The sequence below is a fragment of the Oncorhynchus clarkii genome, chromosome 21 (assembly GCF_045791955.1).
Source record: "Oncorhynchus clarkii lewisi isolate Uvic-CL-2024 chromosome 21, UVic_Ocla_1.0, whole genome shotgun sequence".
Classification (NCBI taxonomy): Eukaryota; Metazoa; Chordata; class Actinopteri; order Salmoniformes; family Salmonidae; genus Oncorhynchus; species Oncorhynchus clarkii.
Window position 1 is genome coordinate 24,456,475 of NC_092167.1, and position 19,257 is coordinate 24,475,731.

Genomic DNA, 19,257 nt, shown 5'->3' on the forward strand with positions numbered 1-19,257 from the left:
CATCAAAAGTTACAGCAGTTTAAGTAAGAGCACCAAGATCATTTTCTGTAACATTTTGGCAAACAGTGTCCATTTTGACCAATAAGTCAACAAGTTAGACAAAAAGTCAGAGTGTATGGGATATTCGTCTACTTCTCTGCTATTCATAGCTGTGTGCAGAAACAAAATATTCCATACGGAACTTACGGTACAGCTGTTTTTGTAACTGCATTACCACGTGTTTTTCAAACTTCCACAAACAACGTTCGTTTTGACCACTTTCGGAACGTTTTTGAGGAAAAAAGTCAGACAAGCTAAAATCTTCCCCTGCTTCTCTGCTCTTCAGAGACTAAGTCGGATTTCAAATCGGTGCACCAATCTGTAACTATAGCCGTTTTCGTAACCCATCGCCTCTCTTTCAAGTGTCTGTAAATCATGTCAGCAGCAAGGCAATTCATTACTTTCCAAAACAACTATCGTTTTGACCACTAAACAAACAGTTTGACAAACATAGTTTGGCTTAAAATCTTACTCCACTTCTCTGCTTCTCAAAGGCGGAAACGCTTTTTAAATTGGGTCTACCGTTCTCGTGGGAGAGCGATTTAATTAACCCCTCACCTGCTCTTCACTAACAGCTCTCTGTGTCAATACTGATATTCCAAAACGATACCGTTGGCTAGGATACTCGCAGACGCTGCAGGGCCAAAATCATGAGGAGACACTCCTCCTACACCGTTAAGCTAGAAATGCCGTTCCAATATCAACAATTCCGCAACTGTCGCGATCGAGTTGTTTGCATAGAATTTTTGATATCTGTTATACTTGTTCCGTTATTCACTTTCTTGTCCTCTTTTTGTCCTCCATCCGCTTTCATTGGATTTCTCAAGATACTAAAGTGCCCCATTGTGACATCATCACTTCCAACTGACATTCTCTGTAAGTGAAATCAAGCTACCTTTGACACAAATCAGCTAATAACTCCACTTTGCAACCACTTAGAAAAAACATTTCAAGTTCCCCAGCTTCGTCTACTTCTCTGCTACTCAAATCGGGAGTTTGGAGAAGAAATGATATTCACATCAAAAGTTACAGCAGTTTAAGTAAGAGCACCAAGATCATTTTCTGTAACATTTTGGCAAACAGTGTCCATTTTGACCAATAAGTCAACAAGTTAGACAAAAAGTCAGAGTGTATGGGATATTCGTCTACTTCTCTGCTATTCATAGCTGTGTGCAGAATCAAAATATTCCATACGGAACTTACGGTACAGCTGTTTTTGTAACTGCATTACCACGTGTTTTTCAAACTTCCACAAACAACGTTCGTTTTGACCACTTTCGGAACGTTTTTGAGGAAAAAAGTCCGGCAAGCTAAAATCTTCCCCTGCTTCTCTGCTCTTCAGAGACTACGTCGGATTTCAAATCGGTGCAACCAATCTGTAACTATAGCCGTTTTCGGAACCCATCGCCTCTCTTTCAAGTGTCTGTAAATCATGTCAGCAGCAAGGCAATTCATTACTTTCCAAAACAACTATCGTTTTGACCACTAAACAAACAGTTTGACAAACATAGTTTGGCTTAAAATCTTACTCCACTTCTCTGCTTCTCAAAGGCGGAAACGCTTTTTAAATTGGGTCTACCATTCTCGTGGGAGAGCGATTTAATTAACCCCTCACCTGCTCTTCACTAACAGCTCTCTGTGTAAATACTGATATTCCAAAACGATACCGTTGGCTAGGATACTCGCAGACGCTGCAGGGCCAAAATCATGAGGAGACACTCCTCCTACACCGTTAAGCTAGAAATGCCGTTCCAATATCAACAATTCCGCAACTGTCGCGATCGAGTTGTTTGCATAGAATTTTTGATATCTGTTATACTTGTTCCGTTATTCACTTTCTTGTCCTCTTTTTGTCCTCCATCCGCTTTCATTGGATTTCTCAAGATACTAAAGTGCCCCATTGTGACATCATCACTTCCAACTGACATTCTCTGTAAGTGAAATCAAGCTACCTTTGACACAAATCAGCTAATAACTCCACTTTGCAACCACTTAGAAAAAACATTTCAAGTTCCCCAGCTTCGTCTACTTCTCTGCTACTCAAATCGGGAGTTTGGAGAAGAAATGATATTCACATCAAAAGTTACAGCAGTTTAAGTAAGAGCACCAAGATCATTTTCTGTAACATTTTGGCAAACAGTGTCCATTTTGACCAATAAGTCAACAAGTTAGACAAAAAGTCAGAGTGTATGGGATATTCGTCTACTTCTCTGCTATTCATAGCTGTGTGCAGAATCAAAATATTCCATACGGAACTTACGGTACAGCTGTTTTTGTAACTGCATTACCACGTGTTTTTCAAACTTCCACAAACAACGTTCGTTTTGACCACTTTCGGAACGTTTTTGAGGAAAAAAGTCCGGCAAGCTAAAATCTTCCCCTGCTTCTCTGCTCTTCAGAGACTAAGTCGGATTTCAAATCGGTGCAACCAATCTGTAACTATAGCCGTTTTCGGAACCCATCGCCTCTCTTTCAAGTGTCTGTAAATCATGTCAGCAGCAAGGCAATTCATTACTTTCCAAAACAACTATCGTTTTGACCACTAAACAAACAGTTTGACAAACATAGTTTGGCTTAAAATCTTACTCCACTTCTCTGCTTCTCAAAGGCGGAAACGCTTTTTAAATTGGGTCTACCGTTCTCGTGGGAGAGCGATTTAATTAACCCCTCACCTGCTCTTCACTAACAGCTCTCTGTGTAAATACTGATATTCCAAAACGATACCGTTGGCTAGGATACTCGCAGACGCTGCAGGTCCAAAATCATGAGGAGACACTCCTCCTACACCGTTAAGCTAGAAATGCCGTTCCAATATCAACAATTCCGCAACTGTCGCGATCGAGTTGTTTGCATAGAATTTTTGATATCTGTTATACTTGTTCCGTTATTCACTTTCTTGTCCTCTTTTTGTCCTCCATCCGCTTTCATTGGATTTCTCAAGATACTAAAGTGCCCCATTGTGACATCATCACTTCCAACTGACATTCTCTGTAAGTGAAATCAAGCTACCTTTGACACAAATCAGCTAATAACTCCACTTTGCAACCACTTAGAAAAAACATTTCAAGTTCCCCAGCTTCGTCTACTTCTCTGCTACTCAAATCGGGAGTTTGGAGAAGAAATGATATTCACATCAAAAGTTACAGCAGTTTAAGTAAGAGCACCAAGATCATTTTCTGTAACATTTTGGCAAACAGTGTCCATTTTGACCAATAAGTCAACAAGTTAGACAAAAAGTCAGAGTGTATGGGATATTCGTCTACTTCTCTGCTATTCATAGCTGTGTGCAGAATCAAAATATTCCATACGGAACTTACGGTACAGCTGTTTTTGTAACTGCATTACCACGTGTTTTTCAAACTTCCACAAACAACGTTCGTTTTGACCACTTTCGGAACGTTTTTGAGGAAAAAAGTCCGACAAGCTAAAATCTTCCCCTGCTTCTCTGCTCTTCAGAGACTAAGTCGGATTTCAAATCGGTGCAACCAATCTGTAACTATAGCCGTTTTCGTAACCCATCGCCTCTCTTTCAAGTGTCTGTAAATCATGTCAGCAGCAAGGCAATTCGTTACTTTCCAAAACAACTATCGTTTTGACCACTAAACAAACAGTTTGACAAACATAGTTTGGCTTAAAATCTTACTCCACTTCTCTGCTTCTCAAAGGCGGAAACGCTTTTAAATTGGGTCTACCGTTCTCGTGGGAGAGCGATTTAATTAACCCCTCACCTGCTCTTCACTAACAGCTCTCTGTGTAAATACTGATATTCCAAAACGATACCGTTGGCTAGGATACTCGCAGACGCTGCAGGTCCAAAATCATGAGGAGACACTCCTCCTACACCGTTAAGCTAGAAATGCCGTTCCAATATCAACAATTCCGCAACTGTCGCGATCGAGTTGTTTGCATAGAATTTTTGATATCTGTTATACTTGTTCCGTTATTCACTTTCTTGTCCTCTTTTTGTCCTCCATCCGCTTTCATTGGATTTCTCAAGATACTAAAGTGCCCCATTGTGACATCATCACTTCCAACTGACATTCTCTGTAAGTGAAATCAAGCTACCTTTGACACAAATCAGCTAATAACTCCACTTTGCAACCACTTAGAAAAAACATTTCAAGTTCCCCAGCTTCGTCTACTTCTCTGCTACTCAAATCGGGAGTTTGGAGAAGAAATGATATTCACATCAAAAGTTACAGCAGTTTAAGTAAGAGCACCAAGATCATTTTCTGTAACATTTTGGCAAACAGTGTCCATTTTGACCAATAAGTCAACAAGTTAGACAAAAAGTCAGAGTGTATGGGATATTCGTCTACTTCTCTGCTATTCATAGCTGTGTGCAGAATCAAAATATTCCATACGGAACTTACGGTACAGCTGTTTTTGTAACTGCATTACCACGTGTTTTTCAAACTTCCACAAACAACGTTCGTTTTGACCACTTTCGGAACGTTTTTGAGGAAAAAAGTCCGACAAGCTAAAATCTTCCCCTGCTTCTCTGCTCTTCAGAGACTAAGTCGGATTTCAAATCGGTGCAACCAATCTGTAACTATAGCCGTTTTCGTAACCCATCGCCTCTCTTTCAAGTGTCTGTAAATCATGTCAGCAGCAAGGCAATTCGTTACTTTCCAAAACAACTATCGTTTTGACCACTAAACAAACAGTTTGACAAACATAGTTTGGCTTAAAATCTTACTCCACTTCTCTGCTTCTCAAAGGCGGAAACGCTTTTTAAATTGGGTCTACCGTTCTCGTGGGAGAGCGATTTAATTAACCCCTCACCTGCTCTTCACTAACAGCTCTCTGTGTCAATACTGATATTCCAAAACGATACCGTTGGCTAGGATACTCGCAGACGCTGCAGGGCCAAAATCATGAGGAGACACTCCTCCTACACCGTTAAGCTAGAAATGCCGTTCCAATATCAACAATTCCGCAACTGTCGCGATCGAGTTGTTTGCATAGAATTTTTGATATCTGTTATACTTGTTCCGTTATTCACTTTCTTGTCCTCTTTGTGTCCTCCATCCGCTTTCATTGGATTTCTCAAGATACTAAAGTGCCCCATTGTGACATCATCACTTCCAACTGACATTCTCTGTAAGTGAAATCAAGCTACCTTTGACACAAATCAGCTAATAACTCCACTTTGCAACCACTTAGACAAAACATTTCAAGTTCCCCAGCTTCGTCTACTTCTCTGCTACTCAAATCGGGAGTTTGGAGAAGAAATGATATTCACATCAAAAGTTACAGCAGTTTAAGTAAGAGCACCAAGATCATTTTCTGTAACATTTTGGCAAACAGTGTCCATTTTGACCAATAAGTCAACAAGTTAGACAAAAAGTCAGAGTGTATGGGATATTCGTCTACTTCTCTGCTATTCATAGCTGTGTGCAGAATCAAAATATTCCATACGGAACTTACGGTACAGCTGTTTTTGTAACTGCATTACCACGTGTTTTTCAAACTTCCACAAACAACGTTCGTTTTGACCACTTTCGGAACGTTTTTGAGGAAAAAAGTCCGGCAAGCTAAAATCTTCCCCTGCTTCTCTGCTCTTCAGAGACTAAGTCGGATTTCAAATCGGTGCAACCAATCTGTAACTATAGCCGTTTTCGGAACCCATCGCCTCTCTTTCAAGTGTCTGTAAATCATGTCAGCAGCAAGGCAATTCATTACTTTCCAAAACAACTATCGTTTTGACCACTAAACAAACAGTTTGACAAACATAGTTTGGCTTAAAATCTTACTCCACTTCTCTGCTTCTCAAAGGCGGAAACGCTTTTTAAATTGGGTCTACCGTTCTCGTGGGAGAGCGATTTAATTAACCCCTCACCTGCTCTTCACTAACAGCTCTCTGTGTAAATACTGATATTCCAAAACGATACCGTTGGCTAGGATACTCGCAGACGCTGCAGGTCCAAAATCATGAGGAGACACTCCTCCTACACCGTTAAGCTAGAAATGCCGTTCCAATATCAACAATTCCGCAACTGTCGCGATCGAGTTGTTTGCATAGAATTTTTGATATCTGTTATACTTGTTCCGTTATTCACTTTCTTGTCCTCTTTTTGTCCTCCATCCGCTTTCATTGGATTTCTCAAGATACTAAAGTGCCCCATTGTGACATCATCACTTCCAACTGACATTCTCTGTAAGTGAAATCAAGCTACCTTTGACACAAATCAGCTAATAACTCCACTTTGCAACCACTTAGAAAAAACATTTCAAGTTCCCCAGCTTCGTCTACTTCTCTGCTACTCAAATCGGGAGTTTGGAGAAGAAATGATATTCACATCAAAAGTTACAGCAGTTTAAGTAAGAGCACCAAGATCATTTTCTGTAACATTTTGGCAAACAGTGTCCATTTTGACCAATAAGTCAACAAGTTAGACAAAAAGTCAGAGTGTATGGGATATTCGTCTACTTCTCTGCTATTCATAGCTGTGTGCAGAATCAAAATATTCCATACGGAACTTACGGTACAGCTGTTTTTGTAACTGCATTACCACGTGTTTTTCAAACTTCCACAAACAACGTTCGTTTTGACCACTTTCGGAACGTTTTTGAGGAAAAAAGTCCGACAAGCTAAAATCTTCCCCTGCTTCTCTGCTCTTCAGAGACTAAGTCGGATTTCAAATCGGTGCAACCAATCTGTAACTATAGCCGTTTTCGTAACCCATCGCCTCTCTTTCAAGTGTCTGTAAATCATGTCAGCAGCAAGGCAATTCGTTACTTTCCAAAACAACTATCGTTTTGACCACTAAACAAACAGTTTGACAAACATAGTTTGGCTTAAAATCTTACTCCACTTCTCTGCTTCTCAAAGGCGGAAACGCTTTTAAATTGGGTCTACCGTTCTCGTGGGAGAGCGATTTAATTAACCCCTCACCTGCTCTTCACTAACAGCTCTCTGTGTAAATACTGATATTCCAAAACGATACCGTTGGCTAGGATACTCGCAGACGCTGCAGGTCCAAAATCATGAGGAGACACTCCTCCTACACCGTTAAGCTAGAAATGCCGTTCCAATATCAACAATTCCGCAACTGTCGCGATCGAGTTGTTTGCATAGAATTTTTGATATCTGTTATACTTGTTCCGTTATTCACTTTCTTGTCCTCTTTTTGTCCTCCATCCGCTTTCATTGGATTTCTCAAGATACTAAAGTGCCCCATTGTGACATCATCACTTCCAACTGACATTCTCTGTAAGTGAAATCAAGCTACCTTTGACACAAATCAGCTAATAACTCCACTTTGCAACCACTTAGAAAAAACATTTCAAGTTCCCCAGCTTCGTCTACTTCTCTGCTACTCAAATCGGGAGTTTGGAGAAGAAATGATATTCACATCAAAAGTTACAGCAGTTTAAGTAAGAGCACCAAGATCATTTTCTGTAACATTTTGGCAAACAGTGTCCATTTTGACCAATAAGTCAACAAGTTAGACAAAAAGTCAGAGTGTATGGGATATTCGTCTACTTCTCTGCTATTCATAGCTGTGTGCAGAATCAAAATATTCCATACGGAACTTACGGTACAGCTGTTTTTGTAACTGCATTACCACGTGTTTTTCAAACTTCCACAAACAACGTTCGTTTTGACCACTTTCGGAACGTTTTTGAGGAAAAAAGTCCGACAAGCTAAAATCTTCCCCTGCTTCTCTGCTCTTCAGAGACTAAGTCGGATTTCAAATCGGTGCAACCAATCTGTAACTATAGCCGTTTTCGTAACCCATCGCCTCTCTTTCAAGTGTCTGTAAATCATGTCAGCAGCAAGGCAATTCGTTACTTTCCAAAACAACTATCGTTTTGACCACTAAACAAACAGTTTGACAAACATAGTTTGGCTTAAAATCTTACTCCACTTCTCTGCTTCTCAAAGGCGGAAACGCTTTTTAAATTGGGTCTACCGTTCTCGTGGGAGAGCGATTTAATTAACCCCTCACCTGCTCTTCACTAACAGCTCTCTGTGTCAATACTGATATTCCAAAACGATACCGTTGGCTAGGATACTCGCAGACGCTGCAGGGCCAAAATCATGAGGAGACACTCCTCCTACACCGTTAAGCTAGAAATGCCGTTCCAATATCAACAATTCCGCAACTGTCGCGATCGAGTTGTTTGCATAGAATTTTTGATATCTGTTATACTTGTTCCGTTATTCACTTTCTTGTCCTCTTTGTGTCCTCCATCCGCTTTCATTGGATTTCTCAAGATACTAAAGTGCCCCATTGTGACATCATCACTTCCAACTGACATTCTCTGTAAGTGAAATCAAGCTACCTTTGACACAAATCAGCTAATAACTCCACTTTGCAACCACTTAGACAAAACATTTCAAGTTCCCCAGCTTCGTCTACTTCTCTGCTACTCAAATCGGGAGTTTGGAGAAGAAATGATATTCACATCAAAAGTTACAGCAGTTTAAGTAAGAGCACCAAGATCATTTTCTGTAACATTTTGGCAAACAGTGTCCATTTTGACCAATACGTCAACAAGTTAGACAAAAAGTCAGAGTGTATGGGATATTCGTCTACTTCTCTGCTATTCATAGCTGTGTGCAGAATCAAAATATTCCATACGGAACTTACGGTACAGCTGTTTTTGTAACTGCATTGCCACGTGTTTTTCAAACTTCCACAAACAACGTTCTTTTTGACCACTTTCGGAACGTTTTTGAGGAAAAAAGTCCGACAAGCTAAAATCTTCCCCTGCTTCTCTACTCTTCAGAGACTAAGTCGGATTTCAAATCGGTGCAACCAATCTGTAACTATAGCCGTTTTCGTAACCCATCGCCTCTCTTTCAAGTGTCTGTAAATCATGTCAGCAGCAAGGCAATTCGTTACTTTCCAAAACAACTATTGTTTTGACCACTAAACAAACAGTTTGACAAACATAGTTTGGCTTAAAATCTTACTCCACTTCTCTGCTTCTCAAAGGCGGGTCTACCGTTCTCGTGGGAGAGCGATTTAATTAACCCCTCACCTGCTCTTCACTAACAGCTCTCTGTGTCAATACTGATATTCCAAAACGATACCGTTGGCTAGGATACTCGCAGACGCTGCAGGGCCAAAATCATGAGGAGACACTCCTCCTACACCGTTAAGCTAGAAATGCTGTTCCAATATCAACAATTCCGCAACTGTCGCGATCGAGTTGTTTGCATAGAATTTTTGATATCTGATATCTACTTCTCTGCTACTCAAATCGGGAGTTTGGAGAAGAAATGATATTCACATCAAAAGTTACAGCAGTTTAAGTAAGAGCATCAAGATCATTTTCTGTAACATTTTGGCAAACAGTGTCCATTTTGACCAATACGTCAACAAGTTAGACAAAAAGTCAGAGTTTATGGGATATTCGTCTACTTCTCTGCTATTCATAGCTGTGTGCAGAATCAAAATATTCCATACGGAACTTACGGTACAGCTGTTTTTGTAACTGCATTACCACGTGTTTTTCAAACTTCCACAAACAACGTTCGTTTTGACCACTTTCGGAACGTTTTTGAGGAAAAAAGTCAGACAAGCTAAAATTTTCCACTGCTTCACTGCTCTTCAGAGACTAAGTCGGATTTCAAATCGGTGCAATCAATCTGTAACTATAGCCGTTTTCGTAACCCATCGCCTCTCTTTCAAGTGTCTGTAAATCATGTCAGCAGCAAGGCAATTCGTTACTTTCCAAAACAACTATCGTTTTGACCACTAAACAAACAGTTTGACAAACATAGTTTGGCTTAAAATCTTACTCCACTTCTCTGCTTCTCAAAGGCGGAAACGCTTTTTAAATTGGGTCTACCGTTCTCGTGGGAGAGCGATTTAATTAACCCCTCACCTGCTCTTCACTAACAGCTCTCTGTGTCAATACTGATATTCCAAAACAATACCGTTGGCTAGGATACTCGCAGACGCTGCAGGGCCAAAATCATGAGGAGACACTCCTCCTACACCGTTAAGCTAGAAATGCTGTTCCAATATCAACAATTCCGCAACTGTCGCGATCGAGTTGTTTGCATAGAATTTTTGATATCTGATATCTACTTCTCTGCTACTCAAATCAGGAGTTTGGAGAAGAAATGATATTCACATCAAAAGTTACAGCATTTTAAGTAAGAGCACCAAGATCATTTTCTGTAACATTTTGGCAAACAGTGTCCATTTTGACCAATACGTCAACAAGTTAGACAAAAAGTCAGAGTGTATGGGATATTCGTCTACTTCTCTGCTATTCATAGCTGTGTGCAGAATCAAAATATTCCATACGGAACTTACGGTACAGCTGTTTTTGTAACTGCATTACCACGTGTTTTTCAAACTTCCACAAACAACGTTCGTTTTGACCACTTTCGGAACGTTTTTGAGGAAAAAAGTCCGACAAGCTAAAATCTTCCCCTGCTTCTCTGCTCTTCAGAGACTAAGTCGGATTTCAAATCGGTGCAACCAATCTGTAACTATAGCCGTTTTCGTAACCCATCGCCTCTCTTTCAAGTGTCTGTAAATCATGTCAGCAGCAAGGCAATTCGTTACTTTCCAAAACAACTATCGTTTTGTCCACTAAACAAACAGTTTGACAAACATAGTTTGGCTTAAAATCTTACTCCACTTCTCTGCTTCTCAAAGGCGGAAACGCTTTTTAAATTGGGTCTACCGTTCTCGTGGGAGAGCGATTTAATTAACCCCTCACCTGCTCTTCACTAACAGCTCTCTGTGTCAATACTGATATTCTCAAACGATACCGTTGGCTAGGATACTCGCAGACGCTGCAGGGCCAAAATCATGAGGAGACACTCCTCCTACACCGTTAAGCTAGAAATGCTGTTCCAATATCAACAATTCCGCAACTGTCGCGATCGAGTTGTTTGCATAGAATTTTTGATATCTGTTATACTTGTTCCGTTATTCACTTTCTTGTCCTCTTTTTGTCCTCCATCCGCTTTCATTGGATTTCTCAAGATACTAAAGTGCCCCATTGTGACATCATCACTTCCAACTGACATTCTCTGTAAGTGAAATCAAGCTACCTTTGACACAAATCAGCTAATAACTCCACTTTACAACCACTTAGACAAAACATTTCAAGTTCCCCAGCTTCGTCTACTTCTCTGCTACTCAAATCGGGAGTTTGGAGAAGAAATGATATTCACATCAAAAGTTACAGCAGTTTAAGTAAGAGCACCAAGATCATTTTCTGTAACATTTTGGCAAACAGTGTCCATTTTGACCAATACGTCAACAAGTTAGACAAAAAGTCAGTGTATGGGATATTCGTCTACTTCTCTGCTATTCATAGCTGTGTGCAGAATCAAAATATTCCATACGGAACTTACGGTACAGCTGTTTTTGTAACTGCATTACCACGTGTTTTTCAAACTTCCACAAACAACGTTCGTTTTGACCACTTTCAGAACGTTTTTGAGGAAAAAAGTCCGACAAGCTAAAATCTTCCCCTGCTTCACTGCTCTTCAGAGACTAAGTCGGATTTCAAATCGGTGCAACCAATCTGTAACTATAGCCGTTTTCGTAACCCATCGCCTCTCTTTCAAGTGTCTGTAAATCATGTCAGCAGCAAGGCAATTCGTTACTTTCCAAAACAACTATCGTTTTGACCACTAAACAAACAGTTTGACAAACATAGTTTGGCTTAAAATCTTACTCCACTTCTCTGCTTCTCAAAGGCGGAAACGCTTTTTAAATTTAATTAACCCCTCACCTGCTCTTCACTAACAGCTCTCTGTGTCAATACTGATATTCCAAAACGATACCGTTGGCTAGGATACTCGCAGACGCTGCAGGGCCAAAATCATGAGGAGACACTCCTCCTACACCGTTAAGCTAGAAATGCTGTTCCAATATCAACAATTCCGCAACTGTCGCGATCGAGTTGTTTGCATAGAATTTTTGATATCTGATATCTACTTCTCTGCTACTCAAATCGGGAGTTTGGAGAAGAAATGATATTCACATCAAAAGTTACAGCAGTTTAAGTAAGAGCACCAAGATCATTTTCTGTAACATTTTGGCAAACAGTGTCCATTTTGACCAATACGTCAACAAGTTAGACAAAATGTCAGAGTGTATGGGATATTCGTCTGCTTCTCTGCTATTCATAGCTGTGTGCAGAATCAATTTTTTTTGTTTGATGCACTCTGGATGTCCAATTTTTGCTGTGCTGTCTATTTGAGAGGAGATGAACACTGTGGACAGTTTTCAGCAATTTGCAACATTGAAATACAGAAATAACCACTTTTCCATAAACAAGCTCTAAATCATGTTTGATGCACTCTGGATGTCCGATTTTTGCTGTGCTGTTTATTCCTGACGATATGAACAATGTGGACAATTTTCAGCAAGTTGCAACATACAGAAATAACCACTTTTCCATAAACAAGATCTAACTCATGTTTGATGCACTCTGGAATAGCCTGGTTCCTCTCTAGGTTTCTTCCTAGGTTTTGGCCTTTCTAGGGAGTTTTTCCTAGCCACCGTGCTTCTACACCTGCATTGCTTGCTGTTTGGGGTTTTAGGCTGGGTTTCTGTACAGCACTTTGAGATATCAGCTGATGTACGAAGGGCTATATAAATAAATTTGAGTCCAAGTCCAATTTTTGCTGTGCTGTCTATTTGAGAGGAAATTAACACTGTGGACAGTTTTCAGCAAGGTGCAACATTGAAATACAGAAATAACCACTTTTCCATAAACAATCTCTAAATGATGTTTGATGCACTCTGGATGTTACATTTTTGCTCTGCTATCTATTTGAGAGGAAATGAACACTGTGGACAGTTTTCATCAAGTTGCAACATTGAAATACAGAAATAACCACTTTTCCATAAACAAGCTCTAAATCATGTTTGATGCACTCTGGATGTCCAATTTTTGCTGCGCTGTCTATTTGAGAGGAAATTAACACTGTGGACAGTTTTCAGCAAGTTTGAACCTTGAAATACAGAAATAACCACTTTTCCATAAACAAGCTCTAAATCATGTTTGATGCACTCTGGATGTCCAATTTTTGTTGTGCTGTTTATTCCTGACGATATTGAACACCTGTGGACAATTTTCAGCAAGTTACAACATACAGAAATAACCACTTTTCCATAAACAAGCTCTAAATCATGTTTGATGCACTCTGGATGTCCAATTTTTGCTGTGCTGTCTATTTGAGAGGAAATGAACACTGTGGACAGTTTTCAGCAAGGTGCAACATTGAAATACAGAAATAACCACTTTTCCATAAACAAGCTCTAAATCATGTTTGATGCACTCTGGATGTCCAATTTTTGTTGTGCTGTCTATTTGAGAGGAAATTAACACAGTGGACAGTTTTCAGCAAGTTGCAACAATGAAATACAGAAATAACCACTTTTCCATAAACAAGCTCTAAATCATGTTTGATGCACTCTGGATGTTCAATTTTTGCTGCGCTGTCTATTTGAGAGGAAATTAACACTGTGGACAGTTTTCAGCAAGTTTGAACCTTGAAATACAGAAATAACCACTTTTCCATAAACAAGCTCTAAATCATGTTTGATGCACTCTGGATGTCCAATTTTTGTTGTGCTGTTTATTCTTGACGATATTGAACACCTGTGGACAATTTTCAGCAAGTTACAACATACAGAAATAACCACTTTTCCATAAACAAGCTCTAAATCATGTTTGATGCACTCTGGATGTCCAATTTTTGCTGTGCTGTCTATTTGAGAGGAAATGAACACTGTGGACAGTTTTCAGCAAAGTGCAACATTGAAATACAGAAATAACCACTTTTCCATAAACAAGCTCTAAATCATGTTTGATGCACTCTGGATGTCCAATTTTTGTTGTGCTGTCTATTTGAGAGGAAATTAACACAGTGGACAGTTTTCAGCAAGTTGCAACAATGAAATACAGAAATAACCACTTTTCCATAAACAAGCTCTAAATCATGTTTGATGCACTCTGGATGTTCAATTTTTGCTGTGTTGTCTATTTGAGAGGAAATTAACACAGTGGACAGTTTTCAGCAAGTTGCAACATTGAAATATAGAAATAACCACTTTTCCATAAACAAGCTCTAAATCATGTTTGATGCACTCTGGATGTCCAATTTTTGTTGTGCTGTTTATTCCTGACGATATGAACACTGTGGACAATTTTCAGCAAGTTGCAACACACAGAAATAACCACTTTTCCATAAACAAGCTTTAAATCATGTTTGATGCACTCTGGATGTCCAATTTTTGCTGTGCTGTCTATTTGAGAGGAAATGAACACTGTTGACAGTTTTCAGCAAGTTGCAACATTGAAATACAGAAATAACCACTTTTCCATGAACAAGCTCTAAATCATGTTTGATGCACTCTGTTATTTTTACTATCTTCTACAATGTAGAATAATTGTGAAGACATCACAACTTTGAAATAACACATATGGAATCATGTAGTAAACAAATCAAAATATATTTAATATTTTAGATTCTTCAACTTTTTATTTTAGATGACAACTTTGCACACTCTTGGCATTCTCTCAACCAGCTTCACCTGCTATGCTTTTCCAACAGTCTTGATGGAGTTCCCACATATGCTGAGTACTTGTTGGCTCTTTTTCCTTCACTCTGTGGTCCAGCTCATCCCGAGCCATCTCAATTGGGTTGAGGTCGGGTGATTGTGGAGGCCATTATTCTACAATTTACAACATAGTCAAAATAAATTAAAACCCTTGAATGGGTAGGTGTTCTAAAACTTTTGACCGTAACACATTTTAGGGAAGACCCAGATGCAGATAGTGTCGAAGTAACAAACGTTTATTAATAGAACAGGGGGCAGGCAAAACGACAGGTCAGGGCAGGCAGAATGGTCAAAACCAGAAAAACTAGAAAACAGGAACTAGAAACAGACACTGGGGATAATGGGGAAGATAGGTGACACCTGGAGGTGGATGGAGACAAGCACAAAGACAAGTGACACAGATCAGGGTGTGACAGACCGGTTGTGTATTTTGATTTGTTTAACACTTTTTTGGTTACCACTTGATTTCAAATGTGTCATTTCATAGTTTTGATGTCCTCACTGTTATTCTACAATGTAGAAAATAGTAAAAATAAAGAAAAACTATTGATTGAGTAGGTGTGTCCACACTTTTGACTGGTACTGTACAGTGGGGCAAAAAAGTATTTAGTCAGCCACCAATTATGCAAGTTCTCCCACTTAAAAAGATGAGAGAGGCCTGTAATTTTCATCATAGGTACACTTCAACAATGATAGACAAAATGAGAAAAAAAATCCTGAAAATCACATTGTAGGAATTTTAATGAATTTCTTTGCAAATTATGGTGGAAAATAAGTATTTGGTCAATAACAAAAGTTTATCTCAATACTTTGTTATATACCCTTTGTTGGCAATGACAGAGGTCAAACGTTTTCTGTAAGTCTTCACAAGGTTTCCACACACTGTTGCTGGTATTTTGGCTCATTCCTCCATGCAGATCTCATCTAGAGCAGTAATGTTTTGGGGCTGTTGCTGGGCAACACGGACTTTCAACTCCCTCCAAAGATTGTCTATGGGGTTGAGATCTGGAGACTGGCTAGGCCACTACAGGACCTTAAAATGCTTCTTACGAAGCCACTCCTTCGTTGCCCGGGCGATGTGTTTGGGATCATTGTCATGCTGAAAGACCCAGCCACATTTCATCTTCAATGCCCTTGCTGATGGAAAGAGGTTTTCACTCAAAATCTCACGATACATGGCCCCATTCATTCTTTCCTTTACACGGATCAGTCGTCCTGGACCCTTTGCAGAAAAACAGCCCCAAAGCATGATGTTTCCACCCCCATGCTTCACAGTAGGTATGGGGTTATTTGAATGCAACTCAGCGTTCTTTGTCCTCCAACCACGACGGGTTGAGTTTTTACCAAAAAGTTATATTTTGGTTTCATCTGACCATATGACATTCTCCCAATCTTCTTCTGGATCATCCAAATGCTCTCTAGCAAACTTTAGATGGGCCTGGACATGTACTGGCTTAAGCAGGGGGACACGTCTGGCACTGCAGGATTTGTGTCCCTGGCGTCGTAGTGTGTTACTGATGGTAGTCTTTGTTACTTTGGTCCCAGCTCTCTGCAGGTAATTCACTAGGTCCCCCCGTGTGGTTCTGGGATTTTTGCTCACCGTTCTTGTGATCATTTTGACCCCACGGGGTGAGATCTTGCGTGGAGCCCCAGATCAAGGGAGATTATCAGTGGTCTTGTATGTCTTCCATTTCCTAATACTTGCTCCAACAGTTGATTTCTTCAAACCAAGCTTGCTTACCTATTGCAGATTCAGTCTTCCCAGCCTGGTGCAGGTCTATCATTTTATTTCTGGTGTCTTTTGACAGCTCTTTGGTCTTGGCCATAGTGGAGTTTGGAGTGTGACTGTTTGAGGTTGTGGACAGGTGTCTTTTATACTGATAACAAGTTCAAACAGGTGCCATTAATACAGGTAACGAGTAAAGAAGAAGTTACAGGTCTGTGAGAGCCAGAAATATTGCCTGTTTGTAGGTGACCAAATACTTATTTTCCACCATAATTTGCAAATAAATTAATTTAAAATCCTACAACGTGATTTTCTGGATTTTTTTTTCTCATTTTGTCTGTCATAGTTGAAGTGTACCTATGATGAAAATTACAGGCCTCTCTCATATTTTTAAGTGGGAGAACTTGCACAATTGGTGGCTGACTAAATACTTTTTTGCCCCACTGTATATACAGTACACACACACTCCGGACTCCAACATTGCTCCTCCTAATATTTATAAATTCCCTTATTTTAGATTTGTGTGTGTTGTTGTGAATTGTTTGATATTACTGCACTGTTTGAGCTGGCAACACTACACCCAAGCATTTCACTACACCCACAATAAAATCAGCTAAATATGTGTATGTGACCAACAAAATTTGATTTGATGTGAAAATCCACATCATCACATGTGACACAATTTCACATATGCAATGTCACATGTGAGTTCATGTGTTTTTTCCGTAAGGGGAGTGCTGTCCACGATGCACCATTTTAAAGGCAATTTTGCACATCCCGCGGAAATCACATTGATGGTAAACACTGCAGATTTCTAAATTAAAGGTAATCAGAAATGACCTTTACATGTCAAGCGCTCTACAACGCACCTCAGAATGAATCCCAGCCTCAATCAGTCACACCTTTTACATGGCACACCACTTGCAAACAACACACACGGACACGCATGGAAATATGGACCAGACCAGAGCGCAGAATTAAACCAGTGTATGATGATGATGGTTAGACTAGATGATTCTAACACACATGCAGACTACACGATCCTAACACATAGACAGACTAGATTATCCTGATAGACTACATCAGCGTTTCCCAAATTTGATCCTCAGGACCCCAAGGGGTGCACATTTTGTTTTTTGCCCTAACACTGATTCAAATGATCAAAGCTTGATAATTAGTTGATTATTTGAATCCGCTGTTTAGGGCAAAAACCAAAATTTGCACCCCTTGGGGTCTTGAGGACCGAGTTTGTGAAATCCTGGACAACATGATCCTAACATATATTTATTTATTTTATTTAACTAGGCAAGTCAGTTAAGAACAAATTCATATTTTCAATGACGGCCTAGGAACAGTGGGTTAACTGCCGGGGGAACGACAGATTTGTACCTTGTCAGCTCGGGGGTTTGAACTTGCAACCTTCCGGTTACTAGTCCAATGCTCTAACCACTAGGCTACCCTGCCGGTAGACACATGATCCTAACAAACAGACAGACTACATGATCCTAACACACAGACAGACAAATTATTGAATTCACTTCATTCTACTGTCACTAACAGGGTTCCACTGTGAGAGATGTTGCATTGTTTTCTAGCACCGTTTAGACAGAGAATTATAGTGTAGGGTTCATGTAGTCTGGTCCTTTAAACTCCATTTCCCAGCAGTCTCTCTTATTGCTTCACTTAAGTCTCTACGGCAATGGTGTCTCTTCATTGGTTCTCCCTGTATTGTGTCGCAATATCGTAGCTCTCCTCTCCTCCTCCAGATGTCGTCTGGGACCATCAGTCGACCCTCTCTCATCCTCTCCTCTCCTCCTCTATATGTGGTCTGGGACTGTCAGTAGTGCCTCCTCTGGTTCTCTGTCCACGTCAACATTCTGAAGACAGACGGAGAGAAAGAGAAGGTGTGATGATGTGTGTGTGTGTTTGTGTGTGTGTACCTGCAAACTACGCTTGGTGAGGTTCTGCAGGATTTTGTTCGAGGTAGGGCTTGGTGTGGGGACGTCACTGCATTGGCTCTCCTGACAACCAGAGGGGCTTAAGTATGATCCACAAATGAGATTTTCTGACAGTTCAAGGCTTTTAAGCCAGGAGTAGGTTGCTGCTAGACGCTTTTAGTACATATGAGGCGGTACGAGGGTTGGATTTGGAAATGGGAACTTTATATGTAGTGTGTGCACGTGTGTTGGCTCACCACTGGTTTGTCTCTGTGTGTGTTGACTGCTTCAATGTTGAGGAAGATGGACTCAACCTTACAACCTGAGAAAAATAATAGAGACCCCAGGACTACAGCTGATTTAGTATATCAATTAACATTATCATTGTTAAATATTTCTACTTAAATATTCATAGGGAGAGAAAGAGAGAGAAAGAGACCGACCGTAAGCAACTGGGGTGAGTTTTAGCACCGTGTGGAGAGGACACTTCAAATATGGCAACTCCGCTGGAGGGAGAGAGAGATGGGAGAAGAGTGGAGAAAGTTAAGAGGGGAGTGGAGAAAGAGGAGAGAGAGATAAGATGGGGATACAGAACTCAAACATTTCTTCTGACTGACAGATGGATAATTTCAACATTGACAGAGTTCCAAAGGTTCCCAAGCTGTGTGATAGTGGTATATGGTATAGTAGAGGCTATGGGATTGTGGTTAGACCGTCTTACCTGCACTCTTATCAAGGAAGTAAGCTAGCAGACAGCGCATGACAGCCTGGTGGCACACCACCAGAACATTCTCCTGTCTCTCTAGTTCCATGATCACCGGCTCCAGACGTTGCACCAGGTCCTCATACGACTGACACACACACACACACACACACACACACACACACACACACACACATAATATATATGAACATTGCACACACGCGCACACGATACACACATTATACATACATTATACACTACATGGCCAAAAGTATGTGGACACCTGCTTGTCTA

At 40.3% G+C, this 19,257-nt stretch overlaps 1 protein-coding gene across 2 annotated transcripts in view; it reads right to left on the bottom strand.

The window, feature by feature from the left end:
* Positions 1-13,057: 13,057 nt before the first annotated feature.
* The window catches only part of LOC139378781 (6-phosphofructo-2-kinase/fructose-2,6-bisphosphatase-like), a 51,930-nt gene continuing 45,730 nt past the window's right edge, over positions 13,058-19,257 (bottom strand). For both annotated transcript variants that reach the window (XM_071121277.1, XM_071121278.1), the window contains 4 exons: positions 18,982-19,111; positions 18,704-18,766; positions 18,518-18,582; positions 13,058-18,200 (listed from right to left, as the gene is read on the bottom strand). In XM_071121277.1, the coding sequence (XP_070977378.1) occupies positions 18,141-18,200; positions 18,518-18,582; positions 18,704-18,766; positions 18,982-19,111 (318 nt within the window). In that variant the 3' untranslated portion in view covers positions 13,058-18,140. The remainder of the gene's footprint in view (positions 18,201-18,517; positions 18,583-18,703; positions 18,767-18,981; positions 19,112-19,257) is intronic.